Raw genomic sequence first — 16,698 nt, 5'->3', positions numbered from 1 at the left:
GTCAGAGCCGTCTAGGAAACACTGCTGGATCAGAGAGCAGCTGAAGATTTGCAGAGATTCTAATCAATATCTGTAATTATCCCACTGTGCACTTGTCAAGCTCAAAACTGCCTCATGCATGAAGGAACTCGACTTTAATTGATCTGTGTGTGTGTGTGTGTGTGTGTGTGTGTGTGTGTGTGTGTGTTTCCTGGATCTTTGGGATTTTCTCTGCAGCAAACACCCTTAAAATGGTCTGTGTGTTGACTGAGAAATTTTTATTTTTTTTATTTTTACGCTATCTACTAGGAGCACCAACAGAAGTTAATGTTTATGAGTAACATTCAAACAAGATATTTTATATTTATTGTGATATTTTGTTTGAATATTAATCTATGTCCATGCATTAACGTGCTTGTTAAAGATGACATGACAAGATGACAAGATGACATTTGTGCACAGTTTTGTGCACAAAATATAGTCTGTTAATGTTAATTTCTCCACATATGTGGGTATTATGCAGTTTACATACATTCCCTTTCATTTTTCAGTTTACATACATTTCATTTGCCACTGTTTCTTCTTTAATGTACTAACAACAAAAGCGAAAATATTTTACTCAGCTTTGGATGCACACGTCACAAATCTCTAATTATTTGCATACTATATAGAAGGAAAGTATGCATATTTTTTTGTGAAATGCTGACCTCCAAAAATTTCAGCCATCTCCATCATACAAAATAATTGACAGAAGTGTTTTGGGTTGATAAGAACAGCATGGGCCAGAGGGATTTTTCTTACAAAAATGTCTAATTTCAGTGATATCTGTCAGGTAGTATGAATATTCTATATTAGGTATAGGTACTTTAAAAATAAATCATTTCCCCAGTGATGCAGTGACGAAAAACACCATCTGTTTCCGAGCGATGATGTGTTTTGTGTACCTCAACTCAACCCACACCTCAAAGCTCTTTTGTTGGATCTGTTCACTGCATAATTATGACTAAATCAACCATATGCAGGTGAGATATGAGCAGAGGAACTCTGATTCCCGCTTAGGGGTGAATTATGTAATGAGTCGCGATCAGTACATATGTCATGTGTGAAGGGAGACACCTGTGCATCTACTTCTTAAAAGTTAATTTAATCTTGTTAATGGCACGGCACATTTACCTCCAGATCATGTAATGAATCAACACTTTCGCAGTCTCCACATGGGTCGCGCCACTCACTTTAATGGATAAAGCCAAGATGGCACGCGTATATATGACTGCAAGATGTCTTTTAAAGATCGCTTCATCTGGAAGGCATCTGCTGTACAATCATCTGATAAACATCTTTAAGATGTATGTTTTGCGTTCATTCTGGGTGCGGTTACTCAACGCTGTCAAAAACGATTTCAAAAGTATCATAAAAGTAGCCCACGCTTCACACCCCCATTATAAGTCTTCTCATAAGCTTAATTAAAGAACTGTCCAAAACTAAAAGGTTCACTCACATAAAATCTTCCGTTCAAGACATGCGAACTTTGTTTTCATTCTGGAAGCGGCGAGGCGCTCAACGCCATATAAGGTGAAGAAGGAGGAGTTTAAACTGCGCATAAATCTCATTGGCCCTAGTTGCATGTGGAATTTGAATATGCAGAAACTATAATTACAACACTATGTTAAACTCCATATAATTGGAAGAATGCAGATATTTTTCAGTCTGGAAAATGATTCGGTTAAATAATAATTACCCTGATGTGTGAGGAAGCACGCGCACGGCTTGACTGCAGGATTGCCATCCTTCTCTTTCTCTCTCTCTCTCTCTCTCTCTCTCCAGGTTTAGCTCCATCTCAGAGTGAATCGGGCATCAGATGCCATCACCTGTCGCGAAGCCGCACACTGGCGCGAGAGCGCGCACGCAAGAGGCTTGTTCATCAGATAACGCTGCTGACAGATTTAACCTGCACAATGTTTCCAGGAGTTTTTTACATTTATCTCCTCTTCTCATCTCCTTCGTGGGGTGTTTCACACTTTCCAGCGTTTTACTGATACATAGGCTACTCAGGTAAGCACAGTTTATTGTTTCAGATTGATTTAATTTTGGTTAACAAGTTAAGAAATATTGTAGTAATAACTGCAAGGACATTCGTAACTTACAACAGGAATGTTTTCGTTAATACACTCTGACTGAATGGTTGCGCAAAATAAGACACTCTTAAACGTTGTTTAGAATTGCCCAATAATGCAATTTTAATACCCTGTTGTTTTGTGTTATCGCACTATACGTTTTAATTTCACCACAGACGAATAACGTAAAATACGGATTTTAGTTTTAACGCAGTGTTTCTAAACAAAAATGGTAAATTACATCTATGATGTAAAAAACCGGGCACACGGCGTTTGTTCTCGCTATCTTTGATTACTTCAGACTGATTTCATCAAGGTGAGAGCAGATAGTTTGTAAGCAAATGTTTCGTAGTAAGACAGATCCAGTCGAGCGCTTCCACGCAGCAGTGCGTTTATTCTGCGGGTGAATGATGTGAGCTGCATAGACCAGCAGTGAAGTCCAACAAATAGACACATGTAAAATATAAAATCATATTTAATCCAGTGTTTTTGTAACTGGGCTATCTGTCAAACTTTTCTGATCTTCTTAAAGTCAGTTTACGCACACACACAAACAATTATGAAACGCAAGCTGCACCAACAAACATGTGACAGCCTATATATCCTGCTTAAATATCAATCCGTTCTTATGGCCAACAATTATTGTAAGTAATAAACTGTATAAATGTATACATTTAAAACACGTGACAACTTGCCCCAACCTTGTCTTGTGAACAGTTTAAACTTTTGGTTAACATCTACCGTCATTATTCAGCTGACTGTTGTCTAAATGCACGACTGTGTGGTTGAATTATTTTATGGCTTGGGAGTGAGAATTTACAGAAATGTTTTTAATGCATGAACGTGCCTCTATGCAACACTGAGGAGAGACATAAAAAAGGAGACAGAGAGCAATAGAGAGATATGCAATGCATGTATGCGTTTTGTCACTTCAGTCTCTTTGTGTGGGTTTGTTATTTTGGCTCTGATCTCTATAGCCGAGGTGTGATCATCTGCACTGATTCAGTCTCTCTGACCTCTCACTGTAATACAAGCCGACTCAAGCACATTAAATGAACACAAGCCATATTCTCTCCTGCTCACAAACACACTCATAACTATGAACCTTTCCACTGAGCTGTTGTGGATTCATTGCTGCTTTAAACTCTCTCTCGGTCACTTATCCTTTTCCCACTCATTTCTGACCCTTTTTATCTTTCTGTCTATTCCAGATCCAGAATGGAGTCATTTAATAAATCCAGGTGGGTGGGGTCAGTCCAAGGGGATTATAACTCTTCGACCTTTGGACTGGGATTTTCAGGAACTCCGGTTGGGAATTACACTGGCAATGTGTCCGACCAAAGCATGCCGTTTCAAGGGAGCAGCACGATGGTTACTGCAATCATATCATTCACCGTGTTCATCGTGGGACTCACTGGCAACACTCTGGCTATCTACGTAGTTTTGCGTTATGCTAAGATGAAAACTGTTACAAACATCTACATTTTAAACTTGGCCGTGGCTGATGAGTTGTATATTTTGGGCCTCCCTTTCCTTACGACTCAAAACGTACTGTCCTACTGGCCGTTTGGCTCATTCCTGTGTCGCGTCGTTATGACAGCTGACTCATTAAATCAATTCACAAGCATCTTCTGTTTGACAGTGATGAGCATTGATCGCTATTTAGCAGTAGTGCATCCTATCCGCTCCACTAGGTGGCGCCGACCACGAGTAGCTAAAGCAGTTAGCGCAGCGGTGTGGGCGTTTTCCTTCATCGTTGTTCTCCCCGTGGTGATATTCTCTGACGTTCAGGACATGTTTAACTCATGCAACATGAGTTGGCCGGAGCCACGAGATGTTTGGTCGATGGCATTCATACTTTACACTGCTACGCTCGGATTCTTCGGCCCCCTGCTGGTCATCTGCATGTGTTACCTGCTCATCGTAGTCAAGGTGAAGTCGTCCGGTGCACGGGCGGGATTTACGAAACGCAGACGCTCCGAGCGGAAGGTGACCCGCATGGTGGTGGTGATCGTGGTGGTGTTCGTCCTCTGCTGGCTGCCGTTCTACATCATCAACATCGTTAACCTAGTCTTCATACTCCCGGAGAACAGCGTGATGGCAGGGGTGTATTTTTTCGCCGTCATCCTGTCGTATGCCAACAGCTGTGCCAATCCGCTACTCTATGGGTTCTTGTCCGACAACTTCAAGCAGAGTTTCCGGAAGGTGCTGTGCGTGCGCAAGACAAACGGCGTGGAGGATGGCGATCCCAGTGTGCCTCGGACGGAGAAAACGACGACCCACGATACGTTCATGACGCCTCGGAACAATGACGTCAATGGACACGTACAGGGCAGCCAGGTACGGTCACTCTGAAAGCACATTTCACATATTTCTGCTGAATGTTTATTTTGGGGCTGTCAGTAGATAAAAATAATTCTGATCAATCGCACCCATTTTTGTGCAATTAATCGCACACTTAACGTGAAATTAAACACACCATTTATTCATTGTCAGCTTGCTCAAACTGACAAGCTTACATTAAAGAAGCAAATTTGTGTGCTTCAGTAATTTATTAGTGTTAAATCATTTTAACGCATTAAGAATTTTGAATTAATCACATTCATTAACACGTTACTGTTGTCAGGCCTTGTTTATATAGCTAAAATGTGAACAATCTTAGTCTAAGGGGGCGTTTACACAACACTATTTCCAACTAAAGACAAACTTTTGGTCATTCATTTACACAACGACAGCGTTTTGGGTTCATGAAAATGTTAACTTTTGAATTTGGGTTTCAAAGTGCAAGTTTTTAGTGAAAACGATAGTATTATCATCTCTTTGTAAACTACAACAATGCAAATTTGTGAAAATGGTGACGTCATGTGCATGCATATTACATGTTCGGATGTTCGGTACTTGACAACCAAAACAACGTTTGTGTTCACCACACTTTAGAAGATTGCATGCATAGATGCGTAGTGTTTATTTACAAATTGATATACCCAACTACTGGCATGGTATGCATTATACAGCGATTATATTTGTTTTTGTGGATCTGTGTGAATGGGAACCATTTTGACAACATTGTAATCTATACGCAAAAATAGTACAAATGTTTCCATATATAGTATATTGTTGTGTAAACTTGCCTTTAGACATTCTGTTATTTGCATTGTCTGAAATCTTGAATGTTTTAGCTCATAAAAGTTCAGTTTACAATAAAGTTACATTTGCTACATTAACCAACAATGAAAAATAATTCCAAAGCATTTATTAATATTAGTTCATTTTAAATATTAACATTTACCAAATTCATTATTAAAATCAAAAGTTGTATCAGTTAATACTATGTAACTGGCATGAGCTAACATGAACTAAAAATGTATAATAGAATCTAATGTTAAAGATTTATAAATGCTTCAACAAATGTATTTGTCATTGTTAATGAATGCATTAACTAATGCTAACTAATGAGACCTTATTGTAAAGTGTTACTAAAAGTTCTCTAAAGTTGTCCAAGGCATAGTTCACCCATACATTTTTTTTAAAATCTGGTATAACAATCAATGCATATGAACAAAAAGGACAACGAAAAATTCATAAGACTTAAATAATTTAAATCATATTATCTTGATAGAATTCAAAAGTCTATTTTAACATTTTGAATATTATTATTTAATGTTTTGTGTTCCAGGGAAGGGTTTGGTGCATGGTGAGGGTGAGTAAATGTTGACAGAAGTGTTACTTTTTGGTAAATTATTCCTTTAAACTGTTTTCTAGAAGAAAAACAAACGGTACAGTTTGGGCCAATTGGTTTTTAGCCCATCTCTGGTATTTTTATGGCTTCTCCGTAGATTACAAACATGCTGAGAATTTTACATTCTCATACAGCTGCCAACATGTTGCTCCTTCCTCCCTCCCCAAAGAGACAATCTCAGTGAAATTGATTTAGTGAGCAGCAAATGGGGTGAGAGAGAGAGAGAGATTGTGTGTGTGTGTGTGTGTGTGTGTGTCTTCTTGTCCATCAGTTCTAGCCCCTTTAGTGCCCTTAGGGACAACACTCATATGTTCCTAATAAACATTCCCAATGTCCAAGTATATTATCATCTGTGTGTGTTTGTGAGTGAAAGAAAGAAAGAAAGAAAGGGCTGAGCGATGACCAAAATCTTACATCAATGATTCATTTATTATAAATCACAACAACAAGAGAGCTTTTGTCAATACATACATTCATATGTATTAGTGTAAAGTTTTGATGTCATTACAACTTTTCTAATTTGAAGGAAAAAGTCAAACAATTGTCAAAATAACCCAATTATTTATTTATCTATTTGCTAAACAAACATGCATAAAATATTACCACCAAGTTATCTGACATTAAACATATTTATAGTTATTGAAAATCATTCAATTATCATTTGAAATCCAACAGATAAAAACTTTAGTTTGTGATTGGATGAACCCCACTTGAATTGGTTGAAATACACACACATTTTCATCACCTATATTTTATCATATTTCTCAGTCCGAGTAGAAGAGATGATGAATAATTCACAATAAATAGTCTACATATACACTATACAAAGTAATTATTTTAATTGGACCTTGATTGAAGTCAACCAATAGATAATTCTTCAGAAAATATAACAATATATTATGACAAAAAAAGTATATAAAACTATATAAAAAAATATTTATTCACTTGTAATTAGATGAACCACACTTGAAGTTGTTGTTGTGATAATCAATATACACACCCATATTTTTATCATATTTCTCAGCCCTAGTAGAAGACATGATGAAATGTTAATATTTCAATGTCAGCTTGCCCAAGTGGACCATAAATGAGTAAAGTAAATGTGAGTGTATTATTAGCGTGTCCTTCCGGGATTGAGATCAGAGGAACCCATCGTTCCTTCAGTGGGGAAATCAGAGCCGTACAGCTCTAGAGACTGAATCAGGTCTGTACGACTGAAGAATCCCTGGTCTTTGATGGACATCACAGCATCTGATGTGAAAAAGCCAGTCCCTTTAAGTCATTACTGCATCTGCAGAGTGGATATCAGCTCTAATGTCTCTCTGTGGCAGGCTGCTTTGACTGATACTCCATCTGATTGCTGGAGATGCTACAGAAACACATTCACTCTCTGTCTTTTAGCCCTTTTTCACCAACATTGAGTGCTGCTGGAGCTGGAGGCCAATTTGGCTTCATTCTGCATGCTTACAAAGCAAAATAAATAAATAAATAAAATTAGCTTGGCAATGGCTCTTTAAACCTGCTGGTCTTGATCCACAAACCCAACATCACTAATTAAAAATTTATCAGAACAACAAATCACCTTAGCATAAAAACAAAAAGTAGATTGTTCCCATTAGATCACACCATCTTCATGAAATAAAATTGTTTCATTTAAATTCATCTCTAAACTGAAATATATCTAATAAATATGAATTAATTTACAAAAATTAATTATATTTTTTATATTATATTAGTTTTGTTAATTATATATATTTTCTATATATGTAATTATATATATACACACTCACCTAAAGGATTATTAGGAACACCTGTTCAATTTCTCATTATTGCAATTATGTAATCAGCCAAACACATGGCAGTTGCTTCAATGCATTTAGGGATGCGGTCCTGGTTAAGACAATCTCCTGAACTCCAAACTGAATGTCAGAATGGGAAAGAAAGGTGATTTAAGCAATTTTGAGCGTGGCATGGTTGTTGGTGCCAGACGGGCCGAGTGGTCTGAGTATTTCACAATCTGCTCAGTTACTGGGATTTTCACGCACAAGCATTTCTAGGGTTTACAAAGAATGGTGTGAAAAGGGAAAAACATCCAGTATGCGGCAGTCCTGTGGGCGAAAATGCCTTGTTGATGCTAGAGGTCAGAGGAGAATGGGCCGACTGATTCAAGCTGATAGAAGAGCAACTTTGACTGAAATAACCACTCGATACAACCGAGGTATGCATCAAAGCATTTGTGAAGCTACAACATGCACAACCTTGAGGCGGATGGGCTACAACAGCAGAAGACCACACCGGGTACCACTCATCTCCACTACAAATAGGGAAAAGAGGCTACAATTTGCACGAGCTCCCCAAAATTGGACAGTTGAAGACTGGAAAAATGTTGCCTGGTCTGATGAGTCTAGATTTCTGTTGAGATTCAGATGGCAGAGTCAGATTTTGGCGTAAACAGAATGAGAACATGGATCCATCATGCCTTGTTACCACTGTGCAGGCTGCTGGTGGTGGTGTAATGGTGTGGGGGATGTTTTCTTGACACACTTTAGGCCCCTTAGTGCAAATTGGGCATCGTTTAAATGCCACGGCCTCCCTGAGCATTGTCTCTGACCATGTCCATCCCTTAATGACCACCATGTACCCATCCTCTGATGGCTACTTCCAGCAGGATACTGCACCATGTCACAAAGCTCGAATCATTTCAAATTGGTTTCTTGAACATGACAATGAGTTCACTGAACTAAAATGGCCCTCACAGTCACCAGATCTCAACCCAATAGAGCATCTTTGGGATGTGGAGGAACGGGAGCTTCGTGCCCTGGATGTGCATCCCACAAATCTCCATCAACTGATTGAAAGGGGTCAAACACATTATAAGTATGGTGTTCCTAATAATCCTTTAGGTGAGTGTATATATACACTCATTGGCCACTTTATTAGGTACACCTTGCTAGTTCCGGGTTTGACCCCCTTTTGCCTTCAGAACTGCCTTAATTCTTCGTGGCATAGATTCAACAAGGCATTGAACACATTCCTCTGAGATCTTGGTCCATATTGTCATGATAGCATCACTTAGTGCTGCAGATTTGTCGACTGCACATCCATGATGAGAATCTCCCGTTCCACCACATCCCAAAGATGCTCTCTTGGATTGAGATCTGGTGACTGTGGAGACCATCTGAGTAAAGTGAACTCATTGTCATGTTCAAGGAACCAGTCTGAGATGGTGACATGGTGCGTTATCCTGCTGGACGTAGCCATCAGAGGATCATACAGGGTACACTGTAGCCATAAAGGGATGGACATGGTCAGCAACAATACACATGTAGGCTGTGGCATTAAACAATGCTCAAATGGTACTAAGGAGCCCAAAGTGTTCCAAGAAAATATCCCCCACACCATTACACCAGCCTGCACAGTGGTAACAAGGCATGATGGATCCATGCTTTCATGTTCTTTTCACCAAATTCTGACCCTTCCATCTGAATGTTGCAGTAGAAATCAAGACTCATCAGACCAGGCAACGTTTTTCCAATCTTCTATTGTCCAATTTTGGCGAGCCTGTGTGAATTGTAGCCTCTGTTTCCTGTTCTTATCTGACAGGAACATCACCCGGTGTGGTCTTCTGCTGCTGTAGTCCATCTGTTTCAGGGTTCAAAGTGTTGTGTGTTCAGAGATGGTATTCTGCATACCTTGGTTGGAACTATTGAGTGATTCATTGAGTTACTGTTGCCTTTCTATCATCTCTAACCATTCTGCCCATTCTCCTCTGACATCAACAAGGCATTTTCGTCCACACAACTGCCCCTCACTGGATATTTTTTCTATTTTTCGGAACATTCTCTGTAAACCCAAAAAAATGTTTGTGCTTGACAAACCCAGTAGATCAGCAGTTTTTGAAATACTCAGACCAGCTCGTCTGTCACCAACAACCATTCCACGTTCAAAGTCACTTAAATTCCCTTTCTCCCCCAATCTGATGCTCGGCTTGAACTTCATTGAGTTACTGCCATGTGATTGACTGATTAGCAATTTGTGTTACCAAGCAATTGAACAGGTGTACCTAAAAAAAAAGTGGCCTCATTATATATATATACAGTATTGTTCAAAATAATAGCAGTACAATGTGACTAACCAGAATAATCAAGGTTTTTTGTATATTTTTTTATTGCTACGTGGCAAACAAGTTACCAGTAGGTTCAGTAGATTCTCAGAAAACAAATGAGACCCAGCATTCATGATATGCACGCTCTTAAGGCTGTGCAATTGGGCAATTAGTTGAATTAGTTGAAAGGGGTGTGTTCAAAAAAATAGCAGTGTGGCATTCAATCACTGAGGTCATCAATTTTGTGAAGAAACAGGTGTGAATCAGGTGGCCCCTATTTAAGGATGAAGCCAACACTTGTTGAACATGCATTTGAAAGCTGAGGAAAATGGGTCATTCAAGACATTGTTCAGAAGAACAGCGTACTTTGATTAAAAAGTTGATTAGAGAGGGGAAAACCTATAAAGAGGTGCAAAAAATGATAGGCTGTTCAGCTAAAATGATCTCCAATGCCTTAAAATGGAGAGCAAAACCAGAGAGACGTGGAAGAAAACGGAAGACAACCATCAAAATGGATAGAAGAATAACCAGAATGGCAAAGGCTCAGCCAATGATCACCTCCAGGATGATCAAAGACAGTCTGGAGTTACCTGTAAGTACTGTGACAGTTAGAAGACGTCTGTGTGAAGCTAATCTATTTTCAAGAATCCCCCGCAAAGTCCCTCTGTTAAAAAAAAGGCATGTGCAGAAGAGGTTACAATTTGCCAAAGAACACATCAACTGGCCTAAAGAGAAATGGAGGAACATTTTGTGGACTGATGAGAGTAAAATTGTTCTTTTTGGGTCCAAGGGCCACAGGCAGTTTGTGAGACGACCCCCAAACTCTGAATTCAAGCCACAGTACACAGTGAAGACAGTGAAGCATGGAGGTGCAAGCATCATGATATGGGCATGTTTCTCCTACTATGGTGTTGGGCCTATTTATCGCATACCAGGGATCATGGATCAGTTTGCATATGTTAAAATACTTGAAGAGGTCATGTTGCCCTATGCTGAAGAGGACATGCCCTTGAAATGGTTGTTTCAACAAGACAATGACCCAAAACACACTAGTAAACGGGCAAAGTCTTGGTTCCAAACCAACAAAATTAATGTTATGGAGTGGCCAGCCCAATCTCCAGACCTTAATCCAATTGAGAACTTGTGGGGTGATATCAAAAATGCTGTTTCTGAAGCAAAACCAAGAAATGTGAATGAATTGTGGAATGTTGTTAAAGAATCATGGAGTGGAATAACAGCTGAGAGGTGCCACAAGTTGGTTGACTCCATGCCACACAGATGTCAAGCAGTTTTAAAAAACTGTGGTCATACAACTAAATATTAGTTTAGTGATTCACAGGATTGCTAAATCCCAGAAAAAAAAAATGTTTGTACAAAATAGTTTTGAGTTTGTACAGTCAAAGGTAGACACTGCTATTTTTTTTAACACACCCCTTTCAACTAATTGCCCAATTGCACAGCCTTAAGAGCGTGCATATCATGAATGCTGGGTCTTGTTTGTTTTCTGACAATCTACTGAACCTACTGGTAACTTGTTTGCCACGTAGCAATAAAAAATATACTAAAAACCTTGATTATTCTGGTTAGTCACATTGTACTGCTATTATTTTGAACAATACTGTATGAGTGTATAACTAAACCAAAAAATAATATGAATATCATGTAACTTAGAATTAAATATATGAAATAATAATATTATACAATTTAGAATTAAATAAATTAATGAATACATTTATTTAAATTCATCTTCTGATGTAAATGTTGCATTTAATATTTGTCTCTCGCGTCTGTGGAAATGCAGGCCAGTCCTAGTTGAGGTTCACAGATCCTGCATCCGAGCCCCATCTCCTGTATCATTCCGGTAGATTGGTTATCTGTCTCTCTTTCTCTCTCTCTCTCAGTTTTAAAGTGTATCAGCAGGGAATCTCGGAGGCTGAATTAGAACCACATTGTGCACCAGAAAGAACATGTTAGTCTACAGAATGAAAAACAGGAAGAAAGAAAAAAGATGTGAAAATGGCTTAAAACGTTGGGAAAAGGGAACGGCAGAATGTTGTGCTTGTTAGGTTTCTATTTTTGCATGTGCAATTTAAAGGGATAGTTCACTGGGGTAACGCTGTCATTATTTACTCTCTACGATGCTGTTGTTTTCTCAGTGGAACACAAATAGAGAAATGCTGAAAAAACTGGGTCCAAAATAACTAATATCAGAATTGTCATTATTGCATCAATAATTGCTGGTTTTCTAAACTGCAAAACATCATCATCGACACACACACAGTGCAGAGGTGCCACTGTCTGTCCTGTTCTGTGTTTCTGCAGGATCTGCAGTTACAGTCTTGCATGAGCGCATCTGAGAAGCCTCAGCCTGCAAGACCCCAGATCATTGGCCAGTCCACACTCTAAACGCTGTTTCTCTCTCTGTCTGTCGTTTCCATCTTTATTTCGTCTCCTTTCCTGTGCTCTATTTGTCTTATCGTCTCTCCATTCATCCCTTCAATTTGTCTGTTTGTCCACCTGTCTCTCCTTCTGGCTTTTTGTGGAAGGTGTGGCCTGAGCCTCAAGCCACACCCCTGAGTGTGCCAGTGACTCCGCCTTCCCACACAGCAGAGCTCAGCCTCCACCCGGTGCCCCTCGTCGCCACGCCCAGCTCCAGCCGTGACCTGTGACCCCAGCGGGCCGTGAGAGGCCATCCGAACTATGCCTGGATACTTTGTTTTGGGTGGAGGGCGCCGTGTTTCATGCTGGAAAATGGAAAACCTGGAAATATCAGTAATTTTAAAATGGCTTGGGAAATTCTATGTTCAATTTAAAAGCTTTAAAATATTTAATCAGCTAAGAATTACTCTTTGTAAATTTGTGTAAAACACTATTTAAAATCTTTAGTCTGAGGCCAGTCTGTTTAATATTTTTAAGAATTTCAACACAAAATATAATATCAGCAAAGCAATTTTTAGTGCAGACTTCTTCCAGCATGACCTAATAAGAAGTCTGAAATATTTCCTATTTTATGTCACTTTACATTTATCTGTTTTACATTTTTCAAAATCCAAACATCTTCAGTAAATTTTCTGGTTTAAATGACTTTTGTCTCAGACTTTTGGGCCCAACTTTTAAATAGAGTTTTTAAAAAAGGATGAGAAAACAAGAGGGATTTAAAAAAGAGACAGGGCTTCAGATGCAAGTGAAGGGGATTTAGAGATGATGAATGTTGGTATATTGCTTTTCACACACATATACACACACACACACACACACACACAACAGAAACATTTGATCAATTTCCCTGCATTAAACACAAAATAACCTTTTCTCTTTCTCCTCTACGATCAAATGATTAATGTGAAGTGAACAGAAAAGAAACACACACTCAAAGAAAATTGATTATTTGTAGCTACCTGCTACAGCTGATTGTGAAAAACTGGTGACGTGTGAGCCCCATTCGTGTGTACTTTAACACGCATCTGATCGATCATGCACACGCTCATAAGGGCCATAAGATCTGTTACATAATAATAATAATAATGCAATTAAAGGTTTAAAAGTGATTTAAGGGAATGTTAAAATAAGTTCTAAGTTTGTAGTCATATGTGAAGTAGTAATCACTCTAATTCTTATGTCTAATAGTCGAAAACGCAAACGTCTCGTCACGTTCATTACGATTTAATCATGATCACTTATTTTCAATTAAAAATGGTGAAATTTCATCAGAAGTTGAGTAGTTTGCATCACTAGATGAACAGTTTTCTAATACAATACTTGTTACATGTTTCCATGAACTTGTTGCATTGTGACAGTGACAGTAAGTCCCGCCTACTTTGATTTGATTGGATCTTGATCATCATTCACGAGCGCTGATGGACCACTGAGGCGTTCAGCCTAAAAGTTGAACTTTTAAAACTTTATCATCCCAACCACAAACAGCTTTACTCAGTCTTGTACACAGTGTCTTATACTGTCTATCAGCTATGACTATTTTAGTCTTTTAAAGGACAAAATGGGTGGAAAAACAACATAAAATGCAGGTCAAGGAGCGAGGCCCTCTAGAGGCGCGAGGCCCTGTGCGGTCGCACACTTGGCACAGCCTTTGGGATGGTACTGTGTCTCAATGTCCTTCAAAAACAAAGACTAACATGCTGTGTTCCTTTCAACTTCAGCAGTCTAAACTTGGAAAAGCACAACACAACTCCAAGACGTTTGATGTAATACTTGGAAACACATTATAATACTGGCAGCCATCTTTAACATTCCCTTTTAAACAGATCAAAATGAATCCAATCACATTATGTGTTAAAACCACGTAATGCAAATTTCGCAAATCAGCCGGTTTGTTATTGCTAACTAAAAATAAAACCATTAAAAAATTTATTTACTAGAAATAACTTAATGTTATTGCCATGGCAAAATTTCTCATTTTCATATGAAACTATCAGAGATACTAATGGTTTTCTGAGAGAGATGTGTGTAAAACACAGTGAATGCTTCTCTCTGTTCATCTTTTGGTTGCAGTATGTAGGTTGAACACCTGCAAGGCAAACATGTTTTTTTTTAAATATCTTCTTCTGGGGGTCAGCAACATAACACCATTATGGTTGGACTTATCACGTGAATACAGGGAACGCAGCCGTTGACCCTTGACCGACTGGGAGCGCCTCATCTCTGGGCAGAAACTTCCCTTTCCCCATCTGGGGACTTGCACAGACAGGTAGAATGAGATGTGAAAGATAGCTTCTGGACATCAGGATCCTGGCTAGCGTTCACATGTCCTAGGGCTTGGGAATCTGTGGAAACTGGGGCTTTAAAGTACTTCAGGGTGTGGTGCTCAAGGGTTGTGGAGTATAAGGGTCAAGATTGCATTTCCTGATCTGTATTGACGTGTTTAAATGGTCCTCTGCTCTCTGCCAAATGTAGCAAAGTGCCTTTTCTTGTCCCAGATCAAACTATCAGACATTTGAAAATGTGAGGGGTGTGTAAAGGCCTTAGAGACACAACCCGTTGTTTGCTTTCTTTGTTGTTTAACTTCCCTCGTCGTTTATTGGTGGGGGCTATTTCCATTCATTTGCTTCATTGGTAAATGTTTATAAGTATTCATATGGTTTATATTTAAGAACACTTTTTAATGTCACTATGTAATGTTATTGTAAAGTTACTGCCAGTATAATGGAAACCACACCAACAAATGTTAGCATTGCCTTTCTGAAGTGATTTCTATTGATGTTTGATGTACAGATGAACCCATCCAGTGCTGCCACCCTTCCTTACCATTGGTGGAAGCTTCTAGAAATGGCTTCAATGCCTTAGCAACAAAGCTCTTCCTTGTGCAACAGTGTTTATGTATTCTGCGTGTCAGCATGTGTATTTAGCTGTCCATAAATGCTATATGAAGAATGTGCATTGCTTTGTTAATGCTAGATGTGCCTCTGATGACACTCATAATTCAGCAGGCATATTTAAGGCCTGTTCATGTCAGCCAGCAAGCTTCAAGATCAATACTTCATCTTTTTTTCTTAAACCCAAAGACTTGTTTGATTTTAGACTTGTTGGAAGTGTTTTAGGCACGTGTCGGCGGTGCCTTCAAACTGTGAATGACGCATTAACAAATCACTCTGTGCTGAAGAGATGCTGCACAAATGTCATGTTCAGCAATGCTGTTGGTATTAGTATTACTTTTAAATGATTAGTCACTTGCTGTTATTCATTTCTTTTTGGGATCCTTATCAGGAACCTGTGACATTTGTGTAAGAAAAAGTTTCAATTGCAGAAAACGTCTGAAAAAGTCCCTTCAGATCATATATTGCACTCTTAAACATTAACACTTACTATCAGAAAAAAAACTGATGCCATTATTACTTATGAAATTAATCACCAGACCTCATTAAATGAGAATCAAATATTTAAGTTGTACTATGTTTTTGTCTAAATAAAACAATGTATTCATTAGCCATCTGCTCTTGGTTTTTCTTTCATTCTCCATGTCAGGTTTTTTTTTCTGAGTTATATATTTAGCTGTTGCATTCAGGTCACATAGTACCAAGATTTTGTCAGGCAATGTTTCTGCTACTCGTGTAACACATCTTTACTTACCAATAACCAGACCAGACTTGAATAGCAGTAGATTGAAGGAGAGAGTTAGCCTGTTAGCATTTTCCATTCATCTCGATGACAGAAGCCTGGCTTGCGTCGGACCACCTGGATGCACACTCATTTCAAATTAGCCATATTGCCCAAGACGACATAACCTTTTGTGCTTCTAAAGCCACTTTCACACTGCGATTGCGGCAAATACACGGTTAAAGTGTTCCGGCAATTGTTCCTGGGTCGCTAGATTTTGCACTTTCACACTGCTAGTGATGACCCGGGATATGTGCGCGCTTTCACACACAACCCGTGAAGATCGCGTAACGACACGTGACATCAGGGCGTGACGTGTAATGTATGAGTCGAAAACATTAGGCAGGTACACTTTCATTGAAGCTGGCGAACGATCTCGGCGTCAGCGCGGAAAGTAACTAATCAATCTTTATATACAGTTCTAGACCTTCATGAGTGATAGTACATACACATCTGTTTCAAGGGAAAACTAAATGTCAATCATATGATCAGTCTTTGAAGTATGGTTGGTTATTAATGGGTTTGCAAATTAGGATAATAGAGAGGAATAGAAACTTTAGCTTAAACTTTAATTAGTTATCGTGTGTTATTCGCGCCAAATTTTAATATGCAGTAGCTAAAATGAGAGATGGTCATTTTTGCCACTGTGG

At 38.9% G+C, this 16,698-nt stretch overlaps 1 protein-coding gene across 3 annotated transcripts; it reads left to right on the top strand.

The window, feature by feature from the left end:
* Window positions 1-1,743: 1,743 nt before the first annotated feature.
* LOC113057232 (somatostatin receptor type 5-like) lies at window positions 1,744-16,012 on the top strand. 3 transcript variants are annotated; one of them, XM_026224587.1, is made up of 4 exons: window positions 1,744-2,031; window positions 3,305-4,433; window positions 5,770-5,793; window positions 12,260-16,012. In XM_026224587.1, the coding sequence occupies exons 1-4, from the start codon at window positions 1,838-1,840 to the stop codon at window positions 12,341-12,343; spliced, it is 1,431 nt and encodes a 476-aa protein (XP_026080372.1). In that variant the 5' UTR covers window positions 1,744-1,837; the 3' UTR covers window positions 12,344-16,012. The 3 variants fall into 3 exon arrangements, with proteins under 3 accessions (XP_026080372.1, XP_026080291.1, XP_026080465.1); XM_026224506.1 differs by lacking the exon at window positions 5,770-5,793 and having other exon boundaries at window positions 12,484-16,012; XM_026224680.1 differs by lacking the exon at window positions 5,770-5,793 and having other exon boundaries at window positions 1,750-2,031.
* The last annotated feature ends 686 nt before the right edge of the window (window positions 16,013-16,698 follow it).

This window comes from Carassius auratus, chromosome 1, assembly GCF_003368295.1.
Source record: "Carassius auratus strain Wakin chromosome 1, ASM336829v1, whole genome shotgun sequence".
Classification (NCBI taxonomy): Eukaryota; Metazoa; Chordata; class Actinopteri; order Cypriniformes; family Cyprinidae; genus Carassius; species Carassius auratus.
Note: the sequence above shows the minus strand (reverse complement) of the source record. Positions and strands in the feature narration are given on the sequence as shown.

What these genes read in the sequence shown, in the direction of transcription:
- LOC113057232 (XM_026224506.1), top strand. Translation starts at nt 1,838, where the DNA reads ATGCCATCACCTGTCGCGAAGCCGCACACTGGCGCGAGAGCGCGCACG. An exon ending in CTGATACATAGGCTACTCAG is followed by an intron (nt 2,032 to 3,304) that starts GTAAGCACAGTT and finishes TGTCTATTCCAG; the next exon opens with ATCCAGAATGGAGTCATTTA. An exon ending in GACACGTACAGGGCAGCCAG is followed by an intron (nt 4,434 to 12,483) that starts GTACGGTCACTC and finishes TTTTTGTGGAAG; the next exon opens with GTGTGGCCTGAGCCTCAAGC.